At 40.0% G+C, this 16,841-nt stretch overlaps 1 protein-coding gene and 1 long non-coding RNA gene across 2 annotated transcripts; one reads left to right on the top strand and one right to left on the bottom strand.

Annotated features, from left to right (window-relative positions):
• Window positions 1–1,270: 1,270 nt before the first annotated feature.
• On the bottom strand, window positions 1,271–7,018 carry LOC131369565 (uncharacterized). The gene is made up of 2 exons (XR_009207278.1): window positions 6,840–7,018; window positions 1,271–1,463 (listed from the first exon to the last, which is right to left on the bottom strand). It is a non-coding gene; the product is annotated as an uncharacterized LOC131369565 (long non-coding RNA).
• Window positions 7,019–9,326: 2,308 nt separating this feature from the next.
• liat1 (ligand of ATE1) lies at window positions 9,327–12,879 on the top strand. Its single transcript, XM_058414995.1, has 2 exons — window positions 9,327–9,822; window positions 11,273–12,879. The coding sequence occupies exons 1-2, from the start codon at window positions 9,612–9,614 to the stop codon at window positions 11,653–11,655; spliced, it is 594 nt and encodes a 197-aa protein (XP_058270978.1). The 5' UTR covers window positions 9,327–9,611; the 3' UTR covers window positions 11,656–12,879.
• The last annotated feature ends 3,962 nt before the right edge of the window (window positions 12,880–16,841 follow it).

The raw sequence follows: 16,841 nt of genomic DNA, 5'->3' as shown, positions 1-16,841 counted from the left end.
TTTAACAATTAAGGGTTAAGGGCCTTGCTCAGAGGCCCAGCAGTGGCAGACTCACAACCTTTCGATCAGTAGTCCAATGCCTTAACCACTGAGCTACTAAGCTACCACATCCCACATTCTACTTATAAAACCGTAGAAATGCGAGTCAGTGTCTTTGAGGTCTTCTGGGATTTTTTTTAATATGCTGTTTATGTGGAGAAAATTAGCATTTTAGGAGCCTTGTGTACTTTTGTACCAGTAAAGAAATTACAGAGATGAGTAAAACGTTAGTCAGAGAAGCAACCGAGAAGCCAAGAGTAACTCTGAAAGAGACCTCAGAGACAGAAGCTGTTCATGGGACACACCTTAGCCCTCTTTTAGAGAGCCGAAAGGCATGATGAAGACTCGACAAACCAGTGTGAAAGGGTAACGTTTGGTGGTTAACTCAGCATTGATAGTCACCCTAGAAAACCATCCCAGCGGTGAAGCATGGTGGTGGTAGCATCAGGTCATGAAACGCAACTTCTAACAATGTTAGTATGACCCAGTCGAAGCTCAGCCTGCAGTCTGACTGAGAATGTGAGGCAAGACTTAATAAATAAAAATAATCTGCAGTGGAGTGGAGCAGTGGAGTATCTGGATTTTTTTTGTTTGTTTAATTAACTTTTGGGTGAAAATGAAAAATGATTCTTTCAAATGTCTGACCTTATGCTTATAAATCCACATTTCCTTCATTAAATAAAGAAACGTTCTGCAAGTTTCTCAATTGGGATCTTATTTTATTTGTAACGTCAAACAAATACACAGATACATTCTGATTCTTCATTAATTACGAAGCCCCACTTGCAAAAAAAAAATGTAAACAAAATTAATTATAAACACAATAAACATTTTAACATTAATAACATTCTTGACAATTTTCTATAATATTCAGCATGTCAGCAATCCAGCAAGATTGATATGATTGCCTTCTGGCTTTTTAATTGAAGTAGACAGTGTTAATAAAGCAGTCCCAAGTGAACCTACACAATAAAACGCAAGCAGATTTGTCAATAAAAAAAATTCAGGGATTTGACAATGAGGAGGAAAACATTGTCGTGTCATATGAAAGACTGTTTCAGGTGGTACATTTCACTTGTAGGTTGTAACAAAATGTGAAAAATGGTTTAACAAAAGGGGTGGATCATTTTGCAAAGTAATTAAATGAGTGCTACAGCAGGTTTGTATAGTCACATACGTCACAAACATGAAAATCAGGAACAGAACTTGCGCATACAGTGATAAGTACCCATTTTTCTTTTTTTTTTTTTTTTAAACAGAAATTTCTGGAAAGTAGGAGTAGGTCAAAGCTGACCACAACAGCTCTTCAGCTGGCAGCTTTAGCATGTGAATAGGAACATAAAGTTTGCCAGAGAAGAACTGATGTAGGTTAGCCAAGAGTTACACACTGGATCCATCTTCCACAGTCCGGAGTACTCGCCTGCCTGTGAGAGAGAGAGAGAGAGAGAGAGAGAGGAGACAGTAAGGAGGAGAGAGGGGGGAAGAGAGATGTGGGAGAAGGGGAGGAGGGCAGAGGGGTGGAGAGAGAGGGAGAGAGAGATGTGGAGCGAGGGAGGGAGAAGGGGGGGGTGAGAGGGTGAGGGGGATGAAGGGAGCGAGAGAGGGAAAGGGGGTGAGAGAGAGAGAGAGAGAGAGTGAGAGAGAGTGTCCTGGGTTAAATAACCTAAGCAACAAAACTGTTGCGTTTACAAAAGGCTATTGATCAACGTGTGGCATCTCCCACCTTCTTATCAGCTCCATACAGCTGCTTGGGCATAACGTTAAACAAACCAGCTATTGTCTAAGGAATGTCTATGCCTATTATCATCCACATATGGGCACGGGCATTCCATGCACAATACGAACGCCTGTGAACGTGACTCAGAGGAAACATGACCATCTTTGGAATTTATCAGGCTTGCTGCGAGTAGTTTGACTGGTTTAGTACTAAGGAGTTGCAGACCATGTTGGACAACGGACCAACATTTAATTACCATAATATTAGGATTAGGAAATGATTACAGTCTCTAGAGCAATGGATCCAGTGTTACACATATTCCTGACTTCTACAAGATAGATATGCTAGAAAGTGAAGCGTCAAGATCAACGTTCGTACGCGGAGTTCTCTCGTGTCTCGTTTGGGTCTTGGTGAACATTTTGTCGGGTGTTTTCTCTTGACATTCCAACACCCTTAGGAGCGCGGGAAAGGTGTGTTCGCTATTGTTGGATCGGAGCGATGCTTTGAAGTTTAACAAGAAGCAAAAACTTCTGTAGGACGCAAGTTGTCAACACTGAGCACTTCGGCTTTTCATCCCACAACAAAACCACACGCTCTGGGAACGTCTAGTGTGGCGACATCTCCAGCGCCGGAGCTCTGTTTCTCTGTTATGAATCCAAAATAAGATGCCAGATTTAATCAGGATGATTCCAAACAGGCCGATCTGGCTCTGCGGATGAAGCGGAGAACTGGATTAGTGTAGATGGATTGAGTTATCGGAGGCTACTACTATACGCTGCCGGTTTGTCTGGACAGGGCAGATAGATCAGGACATGATGTCTGTGCTCAGCGAGTCGACGATTTTCTAATAAGAATATTACGAATTGTTTGGGAGAGGTGCAAGTTTTTGGAGCAAGTGCAAATCCAAAACTGGCTCTCCTTACCAGTTGGGAGGGGCTGCGCATCCAGGTGATGTCACAACCATCCAAAATTGGCTCTCCTGTCCAGGTGGGAGGGGCTAACTCTCTCTCTCTGCTCTCAATCACAGTGACAGTAGCCAATCACAGGTGTGTGTGAGAGGGCTGATAAATCTTTCCTTGGAGTGTGTTTTGCTGCATTGTGATGTAACGTGAGCAGCAGTTAGGAAAGACGTCATTGGCTGGCTTTACGTGTCTCACAGGAAGCACATATATCTTCACGTGGAAGCTCACACGTATGAGTTGAGGTGTCTGGTGGATGGAAATTCTAGAAAAAAATGGGAAACTGACATTTTTAAAGCATGTAAATTCTAAAGAGAAGCTAAATTCCTACGTTAATATATTCTGTAGGAAATAATATCACGTTGCTGATCATATTAGAGGGTCTTCGTAACGTTAAAAGAAGTCCAGCGTTATTAACAACTGCATAACTAAATAATCGTCGTTTCATTGTTTTCTCCTGAGCCACTTGTGGGTGTATCAGTCACTGCCAAGTTTTTAGCTAGACGCCGTTTGCAGCCATGACTCATTTAGCCCTTTTATGTTTAGATTATCTAAAGATTAAGATATTGGGAATGTAATGTTTAGTACATGATACTAAACTTTTCACAAAATACCACAAACAGGAATTTGTGTCTTTTTAAAAAAAAAAAATTAAAAAATTAAAAAATAAAGGAAGATTGGTTTTAGATGTTGTTTCTGCCCCCGACTGTAGACTTGCCAGGCTTACGGTCGTCACTCAGAGTAAATAAGAGGAACATTATCACTACAGCTTGGCTTCAGAATTGACTCCGCATTGAGAAACAACTGAATGCGATTTTGTTTGTGGCTTATCCCTTATTTGTAACCTGAAGTCTTCTTAAGCCTTCTTAGATACCACTGAAAGAGAAAACGTAAGCATCCAGTGTTTCCAAACACTCAGTATAGCTTCTCGCTCCCATTAAGCATTTCATTCTAACTGCGCTCATCTGCTTACAGGCACGCAAGATGGTTTCAAAGCGCTGAACAGCTGGATTTAATACAGTGGAAAAGAAAAAAGAAAAGAAAAAAAATCAGGCAAACAAGGCTCTCAATGTCCCGTAATGAGTCTCTCCTTTCCTTCCACGAACAGAGAGTTGCGAATGCCTGGAATTCTTCAGAATCCTCCTGCATATGTTAGAAATTCCTCACACGCTCGGCCTGTTCGACTCACACGTCCCGTTCAGGGAGAGATTTTCACTTATTTTCTCCCAACTCTCTTTCCTCTCACCAGTGCCGCCCCTCTCGATATCCATTTCTCCCCCAACTACAGAGAGTAAATGTTTCCTCACATGTAGGCAGATATTCTGAGGCCTAGTTAGCATTAGCACTGCTCTTTGTATATTGCGTACATTGATTTAAGTGTGTAGAAAGTGCATCATCATCACCATCATCCTGCAATCCTTGTGAGCCTTCTTCTTCGTTCTGCCAGAAAAGGGTCAGGAAAAAAAACCGGCCACATCTTCACTGCATAACGACAAGAGTGTATCGAGGCTTATGATGTGTCACGCCTGCGAAAACACATCCATCGCTGAAGACCGATCTGATCTGCTGAATCATATTACTCCCACAAGCAGATCGTTGCTAGATCATTCTCGTCCCTCTTCCCTTCCTCTCTGGGAGTAATCTCTGAGTCGTTTGCTTTACTTTCTGTTTTGTGTCCTCACCCCCTCCCCCCCCCTTGCTCAAGCACAGACATCAATAAGCAGGCAGACACAGGAACGCCACAGGACAAGATAAGGCTCTCTGCGTCAGCACGCCAGCCTCACACGCCATCGTGCTTTTGTGCTTTTACGAAACACGCAGCTTTCTAAAGAACGACGCATGCCCTCCTAACAGACCGGCTGCATCCTGATCTGGCTTTGAGTCATAAATGTTCCAGACTGACTAAAGCAAGAGAAAAGCCTTTTATGATGGCCTTAACCAATAAATCATGTACAATCTCTGCATTATTCATAGTACCAGAACTACAGTAAACAAATCTTGATCGTAAACAATTGTGATGCAATCGGACAGGGTAATAAGATCGATCCAGAACGTCTGCATTAATTCAGTCCCCGCTGTGCCTGTCACAGGTCAATCGATTAATATATCGGTTGTGGGTGCAACCCTGCAATGCGTGGACGGAAAAAGGAAACTTTTAGGTCAGCCGGATTAATCCAAAACCGCTCTTCTTCGAGCCGGAATCTAAAACCTGATCTCATATCCTCCTAAAAGCATTTTAAAGTATATACACACAGCACAGCGTCTCATTAGAAGGCAAGACGTCAACCGGCCACACCCTGAACTGTGGCCTCGTGGCACCACTCCCGAAGAGAAGGAGGTGAACGAGCAAAAGACGGCGCAAGGGAGCGGGAATCGAGGCGGGCCAAGATGTTTCAATCAATCTCTGCAGTTCGAGGAAGGACATGATCTCAGTTTGCCAGGAGGCTTGATTCAGATCGACGACACCACAAGAGCTCAGACCTGCTACGGACTCCTGGAGGAAGGACGTGCAAATGTCCTGGCAAGATTACAGTCAAGTCATTTAGCTGGAAAGACAACATCCTGTTGCGTCAAGAAAGGTGGCGCTTAACGTTGGTACGCTTTCCCTGTGCTGTAAAACCATAATCGAGGGTTATAAATGCACACATATGAGCAACACAAACCAATTACTCAGAAGACTCTCCTATAATCTGCCTCTTAAATTAATTACATTTAACTACTTACTCAGCTCGGTTTATCAATTACAACCTTCTTCGTCAAGCCTGTGGGTTATTAAACACTGCGCCATGTGTTCCTAATTCACCTCGCTACCTAACGTACGGTTCAGGGTGGGGCTTTGTCTGGTCACCAGAAATCAGTGGAGTTACTGGAAAGTAGGATGGAGGACCGTCAACTCATTAGCGCTAATCGAACTTCAAGACCGGAATGTTTATCGTCTATAGGAAGTCAAATTTACATCCAACACCCACGCCTAATCGGGTGCACAGATGGCTTCTAGGTAATACTCCCATGAACGTGGAGATGCAGATGAAACGGAGCAGGGCGTGGCCTTGAACAAAAATTCTCACCCTCACTTACTTTAAGGCCTTAACAAAATCCGGGTGTGGATTTCCATACAAAATTTGCGAGGAGCCGGCCCTAACAAAACAGGTTTCTCAGCACCTCTATGAGAGTGACATGATGTTAATGAAATGGACAATATGGTATGGAGAAGGAAGTTTCAAAAGTGATTTGAAAGAGTATTCGACCCACTTATTTAAAGCCTGTGTATCTTAGACTTTAGAGAAGGTTGTGCAAGTTTAACAAAAAAAACAAAACAAAAAAAGCCAGTCGAGGCTTGAGTTTATTCGACCTGTTCGTCACTAGACGACATTTTCCACAGAGTGTGCTGCAGCTTTAGCACAGAACTGAAAGCGAGCCACTGACAAAATGGCATTCCTCCTCCTCCTCCTCCTCCTCCTCCTCTTAGCTAACTGCTAGATGGAGAGAATTACATAAGGACACACTCTGTCCATGCCTCTAATCCAAATCAGGAAAACACTGCTAAGCACACAGACACGCTGGCAACCGAGCAGCAATAACGTTACACAAATACTATTAGGGTTATTTCTGCCAACTAAGTTTGCCTTCATATCATCAGGTTCTGCTCGGTCATGACTCCATTGGTATCGCATTACACATTGATCCGAGTGTGACCAGTTGCTTAATCTGTAGTTTGACCTCCATGTTGTATTAACTAGACGGACTTCTGAAAGGTGAACTGAGTTAGGACAGTTTTGCACTGCCTTGTCTACTGCCTTTTTCCTCTTAAGTTTGGACACACTGCCTGAACCTGGATTATATAACGTTTCCCCGATTAAGATCACTGGCAACAAAGAATCAAGCTTAATCATGATCATAAAACTGATCCGGACGCGTCCGTAACCCTTTCTTTTTTTTTCTAAATCTATCTTAACCAACGCCCCACCTCGAGTGAATCGATTCCGAGTCGGTTCGTTTCCTAGCCTTTCTCACACGCACCAAGATTCATTTCTGAACTGAACGCGGCGCAGAATGAACACAAGATGAGATGGGGCATTAAAGAATAAAAGTTTTTTTTTTCTTGATTTGAACCAATAGCTCACCTCGCTGGTGGGGTAAAAAAAGATAACCCGGGTTCTTTTCTCGGCGTCTCCCACTCGGCCGGCGTCTCCGATCAGCTGGCGAGAAGTGACGCGATTTGTAACAGCTGGCTACTGCTGCTCCAACGTCAAAGGTTACGGATGACGATCGCGTGCCGTAGCTTCAACTCCAGCCAATAGCAAGCAAGCGAAGGGACGGGACCAATCTCCGCTGGCCAATTGGAATCTGCGCTTTTTCACCGACGGATCACTTTCTACCCAATGAGACGCGTGAGAAAGTTTCCGAACGCGAAAGTTCTTCAGGGTGAGGCTTCAAAGCTTCGAGAAATAATCCAACGATTAAAGGTGCAACAGTCGAAAATTTCTCATTTCTCACCAATACAGCTGTTATGTCAGAATGATACGGAAAATATTAAACAGATTGTCGCCGATCAAGTCACATAGCTGAAATACAAATAAATAGTTTGTGAACCAGACTTCCGGTCCGGAAGGTTTGTTTCATTCATTTTCATAGACACGCCCCCAAAACCCTTTCACATCCTCCTAAATAAATTATTATGAGGAAAGGATGCATGTTAGCTAGAATTGTTCACATTCATGGTTCACAGTGATGGTAAAGAAACTCATTTCAGTCTGGTGACGTGAAGGTCCATGACATTTAATCATAACTGACAGAGACACAATATCATACAGCTGGACGTCATGGACGACACATCTCCTTTAATGATAATTACATCTTAGCAGATTTACACTGTTGAAAAGTTTGAAAAATTCCCAACAGCTGCTATGTCTGACTGTAGCTCACTTATGTGGTTTAAGATCAGATTAGACTGGTATTAAAAGCTGGAATGATATTTCGCCAACTTATGAAAGCTTATTAACAGCATTAATTACACTACTGTCTACTCCATTTAGACTAAAAAAAAAACAACCTCAGGTCACTCTCAGGTTGCTGTGTGTGGAGTTTGTTCACCTCCAGATTCATCAGTATCTTTTGACCTTGTGTGTGTGTGTGTGTGTGTGTAATGACCTACAAATGGACTTTCAGGGATGGACTTCCAGGGCTGCCTCATGCCTGATATTCCCAGGAGAGGATCCGCTGTGACCCTGACCAGAATAAAGTGGTTTCTGAACACATATGAAAAGTTTAAGTTATATCAAAGATATGTGTCATGTCCAAGGGTTTAAACAATACGTTTAAGATCATAAACGTATCTATAAAGCATGCATGTAGCAGCTAGCATTTAAAAACCATGTATAGCCAAGTTATAACATAAAATGTTTGTGAATATGAATTGCTGAATATGAAACTCACATGACTCCTCTGCTTTCTCTGCTCCAGGTGTCTGAACTTTGCCCGTGTAATCAAGAAGGCCAGATCGGGGACATCCCTATCCAGAACTGTTTGGAGATAAATTTAGCCTGTCCCTTTGCCTTGGATTCCCTACTTCTGTCTCTCCCCCTCAGGCTCTAAATTACTTGCCAGCAATAGACACTTCATGTAGGGGCTGAGATTAGACATAATCACACCACTGGCCAGGAGAAACTAATACACTGCACATAAAGTGGAAAGAAGTTGATGATATTCGACTCATCTGATAGAAAAAGTGGAAAGATTTATTACTGGAACTTTCATTACCAAGACTGGGTAACACTTTTATGATACTTTGGCATACAGCTACAAAAACACAAAATAAACTGATTCATGTCCATGATATGTCTTCTGGCATTTTCGTTGATATTTCCCTGCTTAGTTTATGGGTTAATGTTGTCCATGTGCCTAACTGTAACCTTTATAACTGTTGCTAAATTTGTCTCTCTGGCGCAAGTCGCGTTCCAGTGATGTGCTTGAACTGATGGCTCTATTTTAAGTATAGGCTCAGTTTCCGACCCATAATCAGGTGTTATGTCAAGGGGCTTATCAGCATTCTTCACAAAGAAAAAATGTCACTTGCCTGACAGAATATTTATTCATTTAGGTATGCATATTGCCCAAATGATCTGCAAATTTTTATAAAAAAAAGCCCATTCAAATGTGCTGGAACATCCATAGCACAGCACTGTACTGACATTGAAGTATTGATGTGGGCGTGGGTATAGACGTTTCTTGCATATTACTTTTCAGCAATCTGTTCACAATAACACACAGAACTTATAATACATAAGAAAATATATGTTATAAAACATGCACTTGATTCTACCAGAGCTGCCCAGTCTTTTTTTTTTTTTTTTAATGGAGAGGTATCCGAATAAAGTTAGTGTTGGGTCCGAATAAAGTTAGTGTTGGGTCAGACTAAACACTTTAAGGTGGCTTTAAGGTGTTGTGATGCAGTCAGTTTAGTTTATAGTTTATTATAGTTTTACCTCCTCCTCGTCCAAGTTACTTTATTATGTAGACGGAGTAGAGTAGAGTCGGCGCATGCGCACACCATCCAGTGTATTTCCCTTCCGCAGAACAGTGATGTGGGCAGGGCTCTGTTTCCATAGTAACGCCTTTAAACACTCTCTTTTTTTTTGACCTATTAGTTCACTTCCAGTTTTCCCAGCTTTAAATCTGAACATTTCTAAAAATGATTTTATTTATAACTCTGGAGTGTTTCGCTCATGGAGTGCATTTCGTTTACACAAAACATGGAGTTTTAAGTATAGAGTAGATTCTGATTGTGCAAAACTGATTGTGCATCTTCGTTAAATAGGCGTTTGCTTCTCGTTTAGCTTTTTTGGGCAAAAACACAAATAATGAGGTGACCGAGATCTATAAGGACTGTGTGTACCATGGCAACTTTAACGGGGAAATTGCGTGATCCCCGGGAAGGGATTCAATCAACCAGGAGAGGAGATCATCACAATACACCTGCCGCTGGGTCTGCTGGGAAAGAAGGGAAGAAGAAGAAGAGAAAAAACACGACTAAAGAGAAAAACAAACCCATCTATGAGCAAAAGAAAAGAGGACATCCAAGCACCCCTTCCCATTCCGATGACTCGGGTACTTTCTGATTTATGTTCGCTTTTCATGTATATACAGTACACTAAGAGTATATAAAATACAGTTTATTATAGAGCTTGGAAGCTGACATATGAAGGTCGTATTTTATTGCGTATTTTATACATTTACACTCTTACCATACTTTTTTTTACTGGAGAAAAAATAGATTTTCTAGAAAAACATGGTATTCAAAAATGTCATGAAGTTGACCGAGGGTTTTTTTTAAGCAGAACTGCCAATAAAGGTAAAGTCTATTCTCGAAAAATACAGATTTTGTGTAAAATACGGTGAAAGCTGAAGCGTAAAGGATTTCTAGGCAAAAGTAGACGCTTTCAGAGTGATCGAACTCTCGAGCGTTCATCCACGACTTTGCACTCCTGTTCAGGCCTTGCTAATGGAAAATGATGAAATGAAACATTTCTAATTTTCCCAGAGATCTTTTGCATCAAATGACATTGTCTATTACTACTACTGCTAATGCTAATACTAATACTACTAGGGTTAGATGATGATGATGATGATGATTATTATTATTACTATTATTATGATTACAATAATGATGGTGATGATGACTGTTGTGGCCAGAGGGCCACATGCTAGTGCTAATTCATGCTAGTGTGCCCATCCTTTAGCTGCACCCATATTTGTAGGTACACAGTGTGATATTTTATCTTATTTTTCTGGGGAACAATTTGGTTTATCCTCATTCGGCACTTTCTTCCTGTTAGTTTCTAACCTCAGGAATGGATCTTTGGAAAGCAGACCATTCTCAACCACCAAAGCATCTACTATGGAACTATCATATCATATCATATCATATCATATCATATCATATCATATCATATCATATCATATCATATCATATCATATCATATCATATCATATCATATCATATCATATCATATCATATCATGTCTATACATTGACTAATATGAGCAGAGGTGTGCAAAAAATTAGGCATAGCAACAGATAACAGAAGCAAAAAAGATGGTGGGTGGAGTGTAGCTACAATACAGAAGTGTTTGTTGTTATGCTTGTATGTTTGTGCAAACACACAAATTGTACATTTAAGTTTTCACTCACTTGAGCCAATAAGCTTCTCCAAATGATTTTGACTCCCAAGCTGCCCTTTGACATAACTGTTTGCTTCTGGTAGTTTTCACACCTTTAATGTAAGGTTTACAAGGCAGCACCAACCATCTTCAATATAGCAAAGAATGCAGGAAAGACTAAATGCTCAGGAGTTCAGTGACACACTTTACACCTCCAGGCCTTGGAAAACCTCACTCATGCATAGCAGTACTGCTGAGAACCAAATGGGCTTGAAGGGAAAGATCACTTACATTTAATCCCATCATGTTTCACTATACAGTGTATAGGTTAGCTCTTTTGTGAAAGGAGATTAAGCTGAAATCCATCTGCCTTGGTTTATTGTTTTGGTGTGCTGCAGAGAAACCCCAGACGCAGCAATCAACCAACACAGAGCAGAGCAGTGACCTGATCTATGGCAAAGGCCAAGCCAAAGAGAGGAGTGCAAGGAAATGCCGTAAAGGCAAATCAACCCAGCCGGCTGTGGAGGAACCCCCAGCTCCAGATAAAGAGGATAAAACTGATGTGAGCAGCCAAACACAGGAGAGCCTGAGATGGGAAGGGGTTCTGGATGATCCAGTTGCTGAAGCAGAACGGCTGGAGGTCTACAAAGCTAACCGGCGTAAACGCTACATGGCATTCAAACAGACACTATTAGAAAATACCAAGGTGGCGTTGAGTTCTGAGTCAGATGGGAATAAACTGGGTAGAACATGCAAGGCTGGTTCAGCAACCATTATGTAGAGATCCGTTGTGGTGTCATTTGTTATGTTTTCTTACATTTTTTTCAATATAGCAGCACATACATACAATATACACCGATCAAGCATAACATTATGAGCACTGACAGGTGAAGTGAATAACACTGATGATTTCCTCATCATGGCACCTGTTAGTGGGTGGGATATATTAGATAGAAAGTGAACATTTTGTCCTCAAAGTTGATGTGTTAGAAGCAGGAAAAATGGGCAAGCGTAAGGATTTGAGCGAGTTTGACGAAGGGCCAATTCGTGATGTCTAGACGACTGGATCAGAGCATCTCCAAAACTGCAGCTCTTGTGGGGTGTTCCCAGTCTGCAGTGGTCAGTATCTATCAAAAGGGGTCCAAGAAAGGAACAGTGGTGAACTGGCGACAGGGTCATGGGTGGGCAAGGCTCATTGATGCACGTAGGGAGCGAAGGCTGGCCCATGTGATCCGATCCAACAGACGAGCTACTGTTGCTCAGACTGCTGAAGACGTTAATGCTGAAGACGTTAATGCTGGTTCTGATAGAAAGGTGTCAGAATACACAGTGCATGATAGGTCTGATAGGTGATTGCCAGCAAAAGGGAGACCAATATAATATTAGGCAGGTGGTCATAATGTTATGCCAGGTCAGTGTGTATTCTTTTTTTCTGAAATACCATTAATGTAATGTATTCATTGTTTCAAACTGCCTGCCATTTAGCTATGCCATTATGCTCCTCAAAAAAAAAAAAAAAAAAAACGGAGAAAGAAGAGACGTTCGTCGAGATGCTTTTATCTTCTCATTCTCTGCAACGTTCTCAGAGCAGTCACATGACTCTACACACATTTACATTACATCCAGTAACCAAGCGCCAAAGGATCAAAATTAGACATGCTGATTAATTTTGGTAAGAGGTGTTCTGATATAGATATTCTCTCTCCCCAGTCCATCACAGTCATATATATATAATGTACCAGAGGGTAGATAGCGCTTTACTCCAGGTGTGTTACATTAGCAGTGCAGCTGCTTCACATGCCTCAGAGAAATCCTTCACATTCCCTGGTTAGTAGCTGATAGAGCTGGGTTCTGGAAGGAATTTGCCAAACTGGAGAGAAAAATGGGGGAAAAGCTATTTTTGCATACTAATGGTCCTTGGCTATCCTGAAAGATCCACCAAGAGTTCTTTTCCCATTTGGGAAATGCACTGGAACTTAATACATTGTTGAAAATGTACCTCAAATAAACCATCTACATTATAAAAAGCATCAGGAGTTTCTTCTTTTTTCTTACTTTTTCCATCTTAAAGCACTGCTGCACTCAATAATGTGTTACTTTTAGCTCAGATCATTCTTTACAGTTTTGTTATAGACATGTATTTGTGTCAGGACGACGCAGACACGGCCGTCTTCATCCTTAAACTGACTGTGTTGACTTTAACTATGCAAATCAAGATTCTTCTAATGAAACCGGACTTGCGTGTCCTGTAACATCGAGCTAGTTAACTAGTAGAATGTTTGCCATTTGTGCAGTTAAAGCTATACACTAGCAGCTAACAATCATGACAACTGTTTATCTTACAACTTTCTGTTTTTGTGACAACCATCTCCAGATTTTGGTATTGATCCTTTTCTCTGGATGTCTTGAACCAGTCAGAGATCCAGATATTTATTTTATTTTTTCCTTCTGGCCAGTTATCTGGTTAATATGTACCATCTACCATACTGAGAGTATCCTTAATATTTACACAAACTTTATTAGAGCCTCCTCTTGCATCATTGTACAGTATGTATGCTATAATATTAGAGGGAAAAAATGTTCTTTTGAGCATGGTGTGAGATTTTATAACTTTTGGCCATATGGTAAATACTCAGAAATATACTCGACTGCTCGCTTTCTGATTGTTACATTAACGAACTGCTCCTGATGTAAACCTGTATTTCACTACTTTCAAAACATCTCTGTGTCTCCGTCAATTCAAACTCAGATTCAAATAAAGCCCTGGTGAGCTCAGCGATGAGATTTTAATATTCATGACAACCTTCAAAGACTGTGAGAACATAATACCCTGATCTACACTTCACTTACACTACCCAGTGACTTCAGAAGGTGTCCATGAAGTATTTAGGCAGGAAGTCTCAACTTTGCCTAGTCCCAATCCCAAAGCTGTCCAATTTTTGTAAACCTGCACCAAATGTAGCCTCAGATCTATGTTCTTCTGTTATCTTCTGCTTTTCTAGCTCATCTGCTTCAATGTGTTGTATATTACGAGATGCTTTTCAGCTCACCGTGGTTATACAGAGTGGCTATTTGAGCTTTTGTTGCCTCAGTCATGTCTAATGACCCTTCGCTTCACACTATTCCACCTCGCTGTGGATTATTTTCCTCTAACAGCACGCCTCTAGGAGATCTCTTAAAGAAAGAGGAAGATTCAGCGTGAGTACAGCCCCAGAGATAGAGGTTTTATACACTTCGTCTTCACTCTGCTTGTGTGATAAACAGAGAGCACATTTAAGTCAACACCTTTTATATAAATATGTATCTCAAGTTCTCACCTCCTGCGAGAACCGAGGGTGTGAGCGTGTCTGGATCTCAGCATCGTATGTTTTTCAGCCTCTTAGCTTGTATTAGAGACTGCACAGGATATGTTTACTTTTTACACCATTTCATGTTTTAAAAAAAATAGAAGAAGGAATTTTAACTTCATTATGAAGTATAAAATACAAAAAAAATCACAAATTTGTTCATCTCTTTCCTCATGGCTAAACTGCATACAGGTTCATGGTGCATGATCAACTGTAATAAAGCTTGTATGGTATACTGGAAAAGAAAAGAAAATTGGTTTAAAATGGATGTTTTGCCTTACTTAATTCATAATTACTCTGAATTTATGTGCTGCATATAATACCATTCATAATAATAATAATAATAATAATAATAATAATAATAATAATAATAATAATAATGTGTAGTTCCAGTATTTGACACTAGAGGGCTGTAGTATATCCAAAATCACAACTCGATGTTTCTGGAAAAGCAGAACGATTTGGATAGGATGACGAAGCATTTCAGACAAAGACAAATCTTCAAGGAAATAAATGAATTAAAACACGTTGTATATGCAAGCTATGCAAATAATACGCTTTTAAGCATTTCTCGGTATGTATAGTACTGTATACTTACTGTCCATTTTATTAGGAACACCTGTAGACCTGCACTTTCATGTAGATACAGGTTACGAGCTACAATTAATGCTCACATCAAATTTTCCCCCTATTCATGTCAAAATCTTAGACTTTTGGTGGCAAATGTTTTAGTTTGTTGGTATGTCAGAAAATGTCCTGGGAAAACACACTAAATTTACACAGAATGATAGAATAATAATATTATTATTATTATTATTGTTGTTGTTGTTGTTGTTGTTGTTGTTATTATTATTATTTCATAAAATTAAAGTAAAATAAAAATAACAATAATATAATAAAAAAAGCAGGTTTGAAAACACATAGAATAAATAAATCTAGATTTTTTTTTCCAATTTAATTAATTGTATAACCTCCCTTTAATTCATTTCTTGTAGTTTTGTGGTGAATATTTACAGACTTTATAGCAGATTTTCTATAGTAATAGCTAATTTAATACTGCAATAATTACATAATTTACATCTAAACTGTTTGCAGACTATAATGTAAAAATAGATTGTAGATAGCAGTAAATAACAGTTTATTAATATAATCAGCAAAGAAAACAAATGGTGGCTCAGATATTGAAGAAAGCATATCAGATATTGTATCCCGTAACACAAAAAGGCAAAAGATTAGAATTAGATTTGGAAAATAAGTTTTATTTTTGGAGAAGAGAAAGGAAAATATTTACATAGTAAGAGACGTTTGTGCTTTTTGTGTTGAAGAGTCAAACTGTGAAGTGTATCATTTGAAAAAAGAAATAGATTTTTTAAAGCTTATTATCAGTATTCAGTATCAATATTCTGGTCAGAAATCTTTATATAGAACTTCATTATTTTGATATGTTTAAGCAGTTTGCATCTCAGTGCATTACATGATTCAAAGCACAACAGGTGCTGCATTTTTCTTTCATTTGCAATTCACTCTATGTCATTTTTGCCATTTTTGCATTGCCATATGCCTGTGTTTTGTCTCCCAACATTGGTCTGTTGCTTAATCGTTGCTCCATTTCTATGTTCGTCCCTTGACTAATACCAAATTATATACCTCTACATTATCTTCCTTTGTCTGGTTGCAAAGTCTCATTTATTTACTGTTTCTCAGTTGTAGTTTCCCATATTCCAGATATTTGTTGTTCCTTCAGATTCACTTCCATGTTGAGACCTGTGTCTGTGTCGCTGTTTATGTTTACGAATATATATGCCTGTCTATGATTATGAGGCAAATTATGTATGTCTTTAGTTTGGCTCTTGAAATGTTTCATGATAGAATATCATTTATATAAAGAATAAAGGTTTAGTCTTTATACCTAAATTATTTTCCAATAAATATCTAATTAAACCATATCTATCTATATTGCCCAAAGTTTTGGGACACTCATCCAAATCATTGAATTCAGGTGTTGTTTTTAAGGGTTTGGTCTTGACCCCTTAGTTCTGGTGAAAGGAACTCTTAATGCTTCAGCATACCAAGACATTTTGGACAATTTCATGCTCCCAACTTTGTGGGAACAGTTTGGGGATGACCCCTTCCTGTTCCAACATGACTGCACACCAGTGCACAAAGCAAGGTCCATAAAGACATGGATGAGCGAGTTTGGTGTGGAGGAACTTTACAGAGTCCTGACCTCAACCTGATAGAACACCTTTGGGATGAATTAGAGCGGAGACTGTGAGCCAGACCTTCTCGTCCAACACCAGTGCCTGACCTCACAAATGTGTTTTTAGAGGAATGGTCAAAAATTCCCATAAACACACTCCTAAACCTTGTGGAAAGCCTTCCCAGAAGAGTTGAAGCTGATATAGTTGCAAAGGGACAAGCCAACTCAATATTAAATTCATGTGCATGTAAAGGCAGACGTCTCAGTTTTGGAGTCTCTGCTCTAATTCATCCCAAAGATGTTCTATCGGGTTGAGGTCAGGACTCTTGGGAGAATGAAACTGTCTAAAATGTCTTGGTATGCTGGATCATTAACAGTTCCTTTTACTGGTACTAGGAGGCCAAGCCCAAGCCCTGAAAA

Source organism: Hemibagrus wyckioides, linkage group LG18 (assembly GCF_019097595.1).
Source record: "Hemibagrus wyckioides isolate EC202008001 linkage group LG18, SWU_Hwy_1.0, whole genome shotgun sequence".
NCBI classification, from domain to species: domain Eukaryota; kingdom Metazoa; phylum Chordata; class Actinopteri; order Siluriformes; family Bagridae; genus Hemibagrus; species Hemibagrus wyckioides.
Note: the sequence above shows the minus strand (reverse complement) of the source record. Positions and strands in the feature narration are given on the sequence as shown.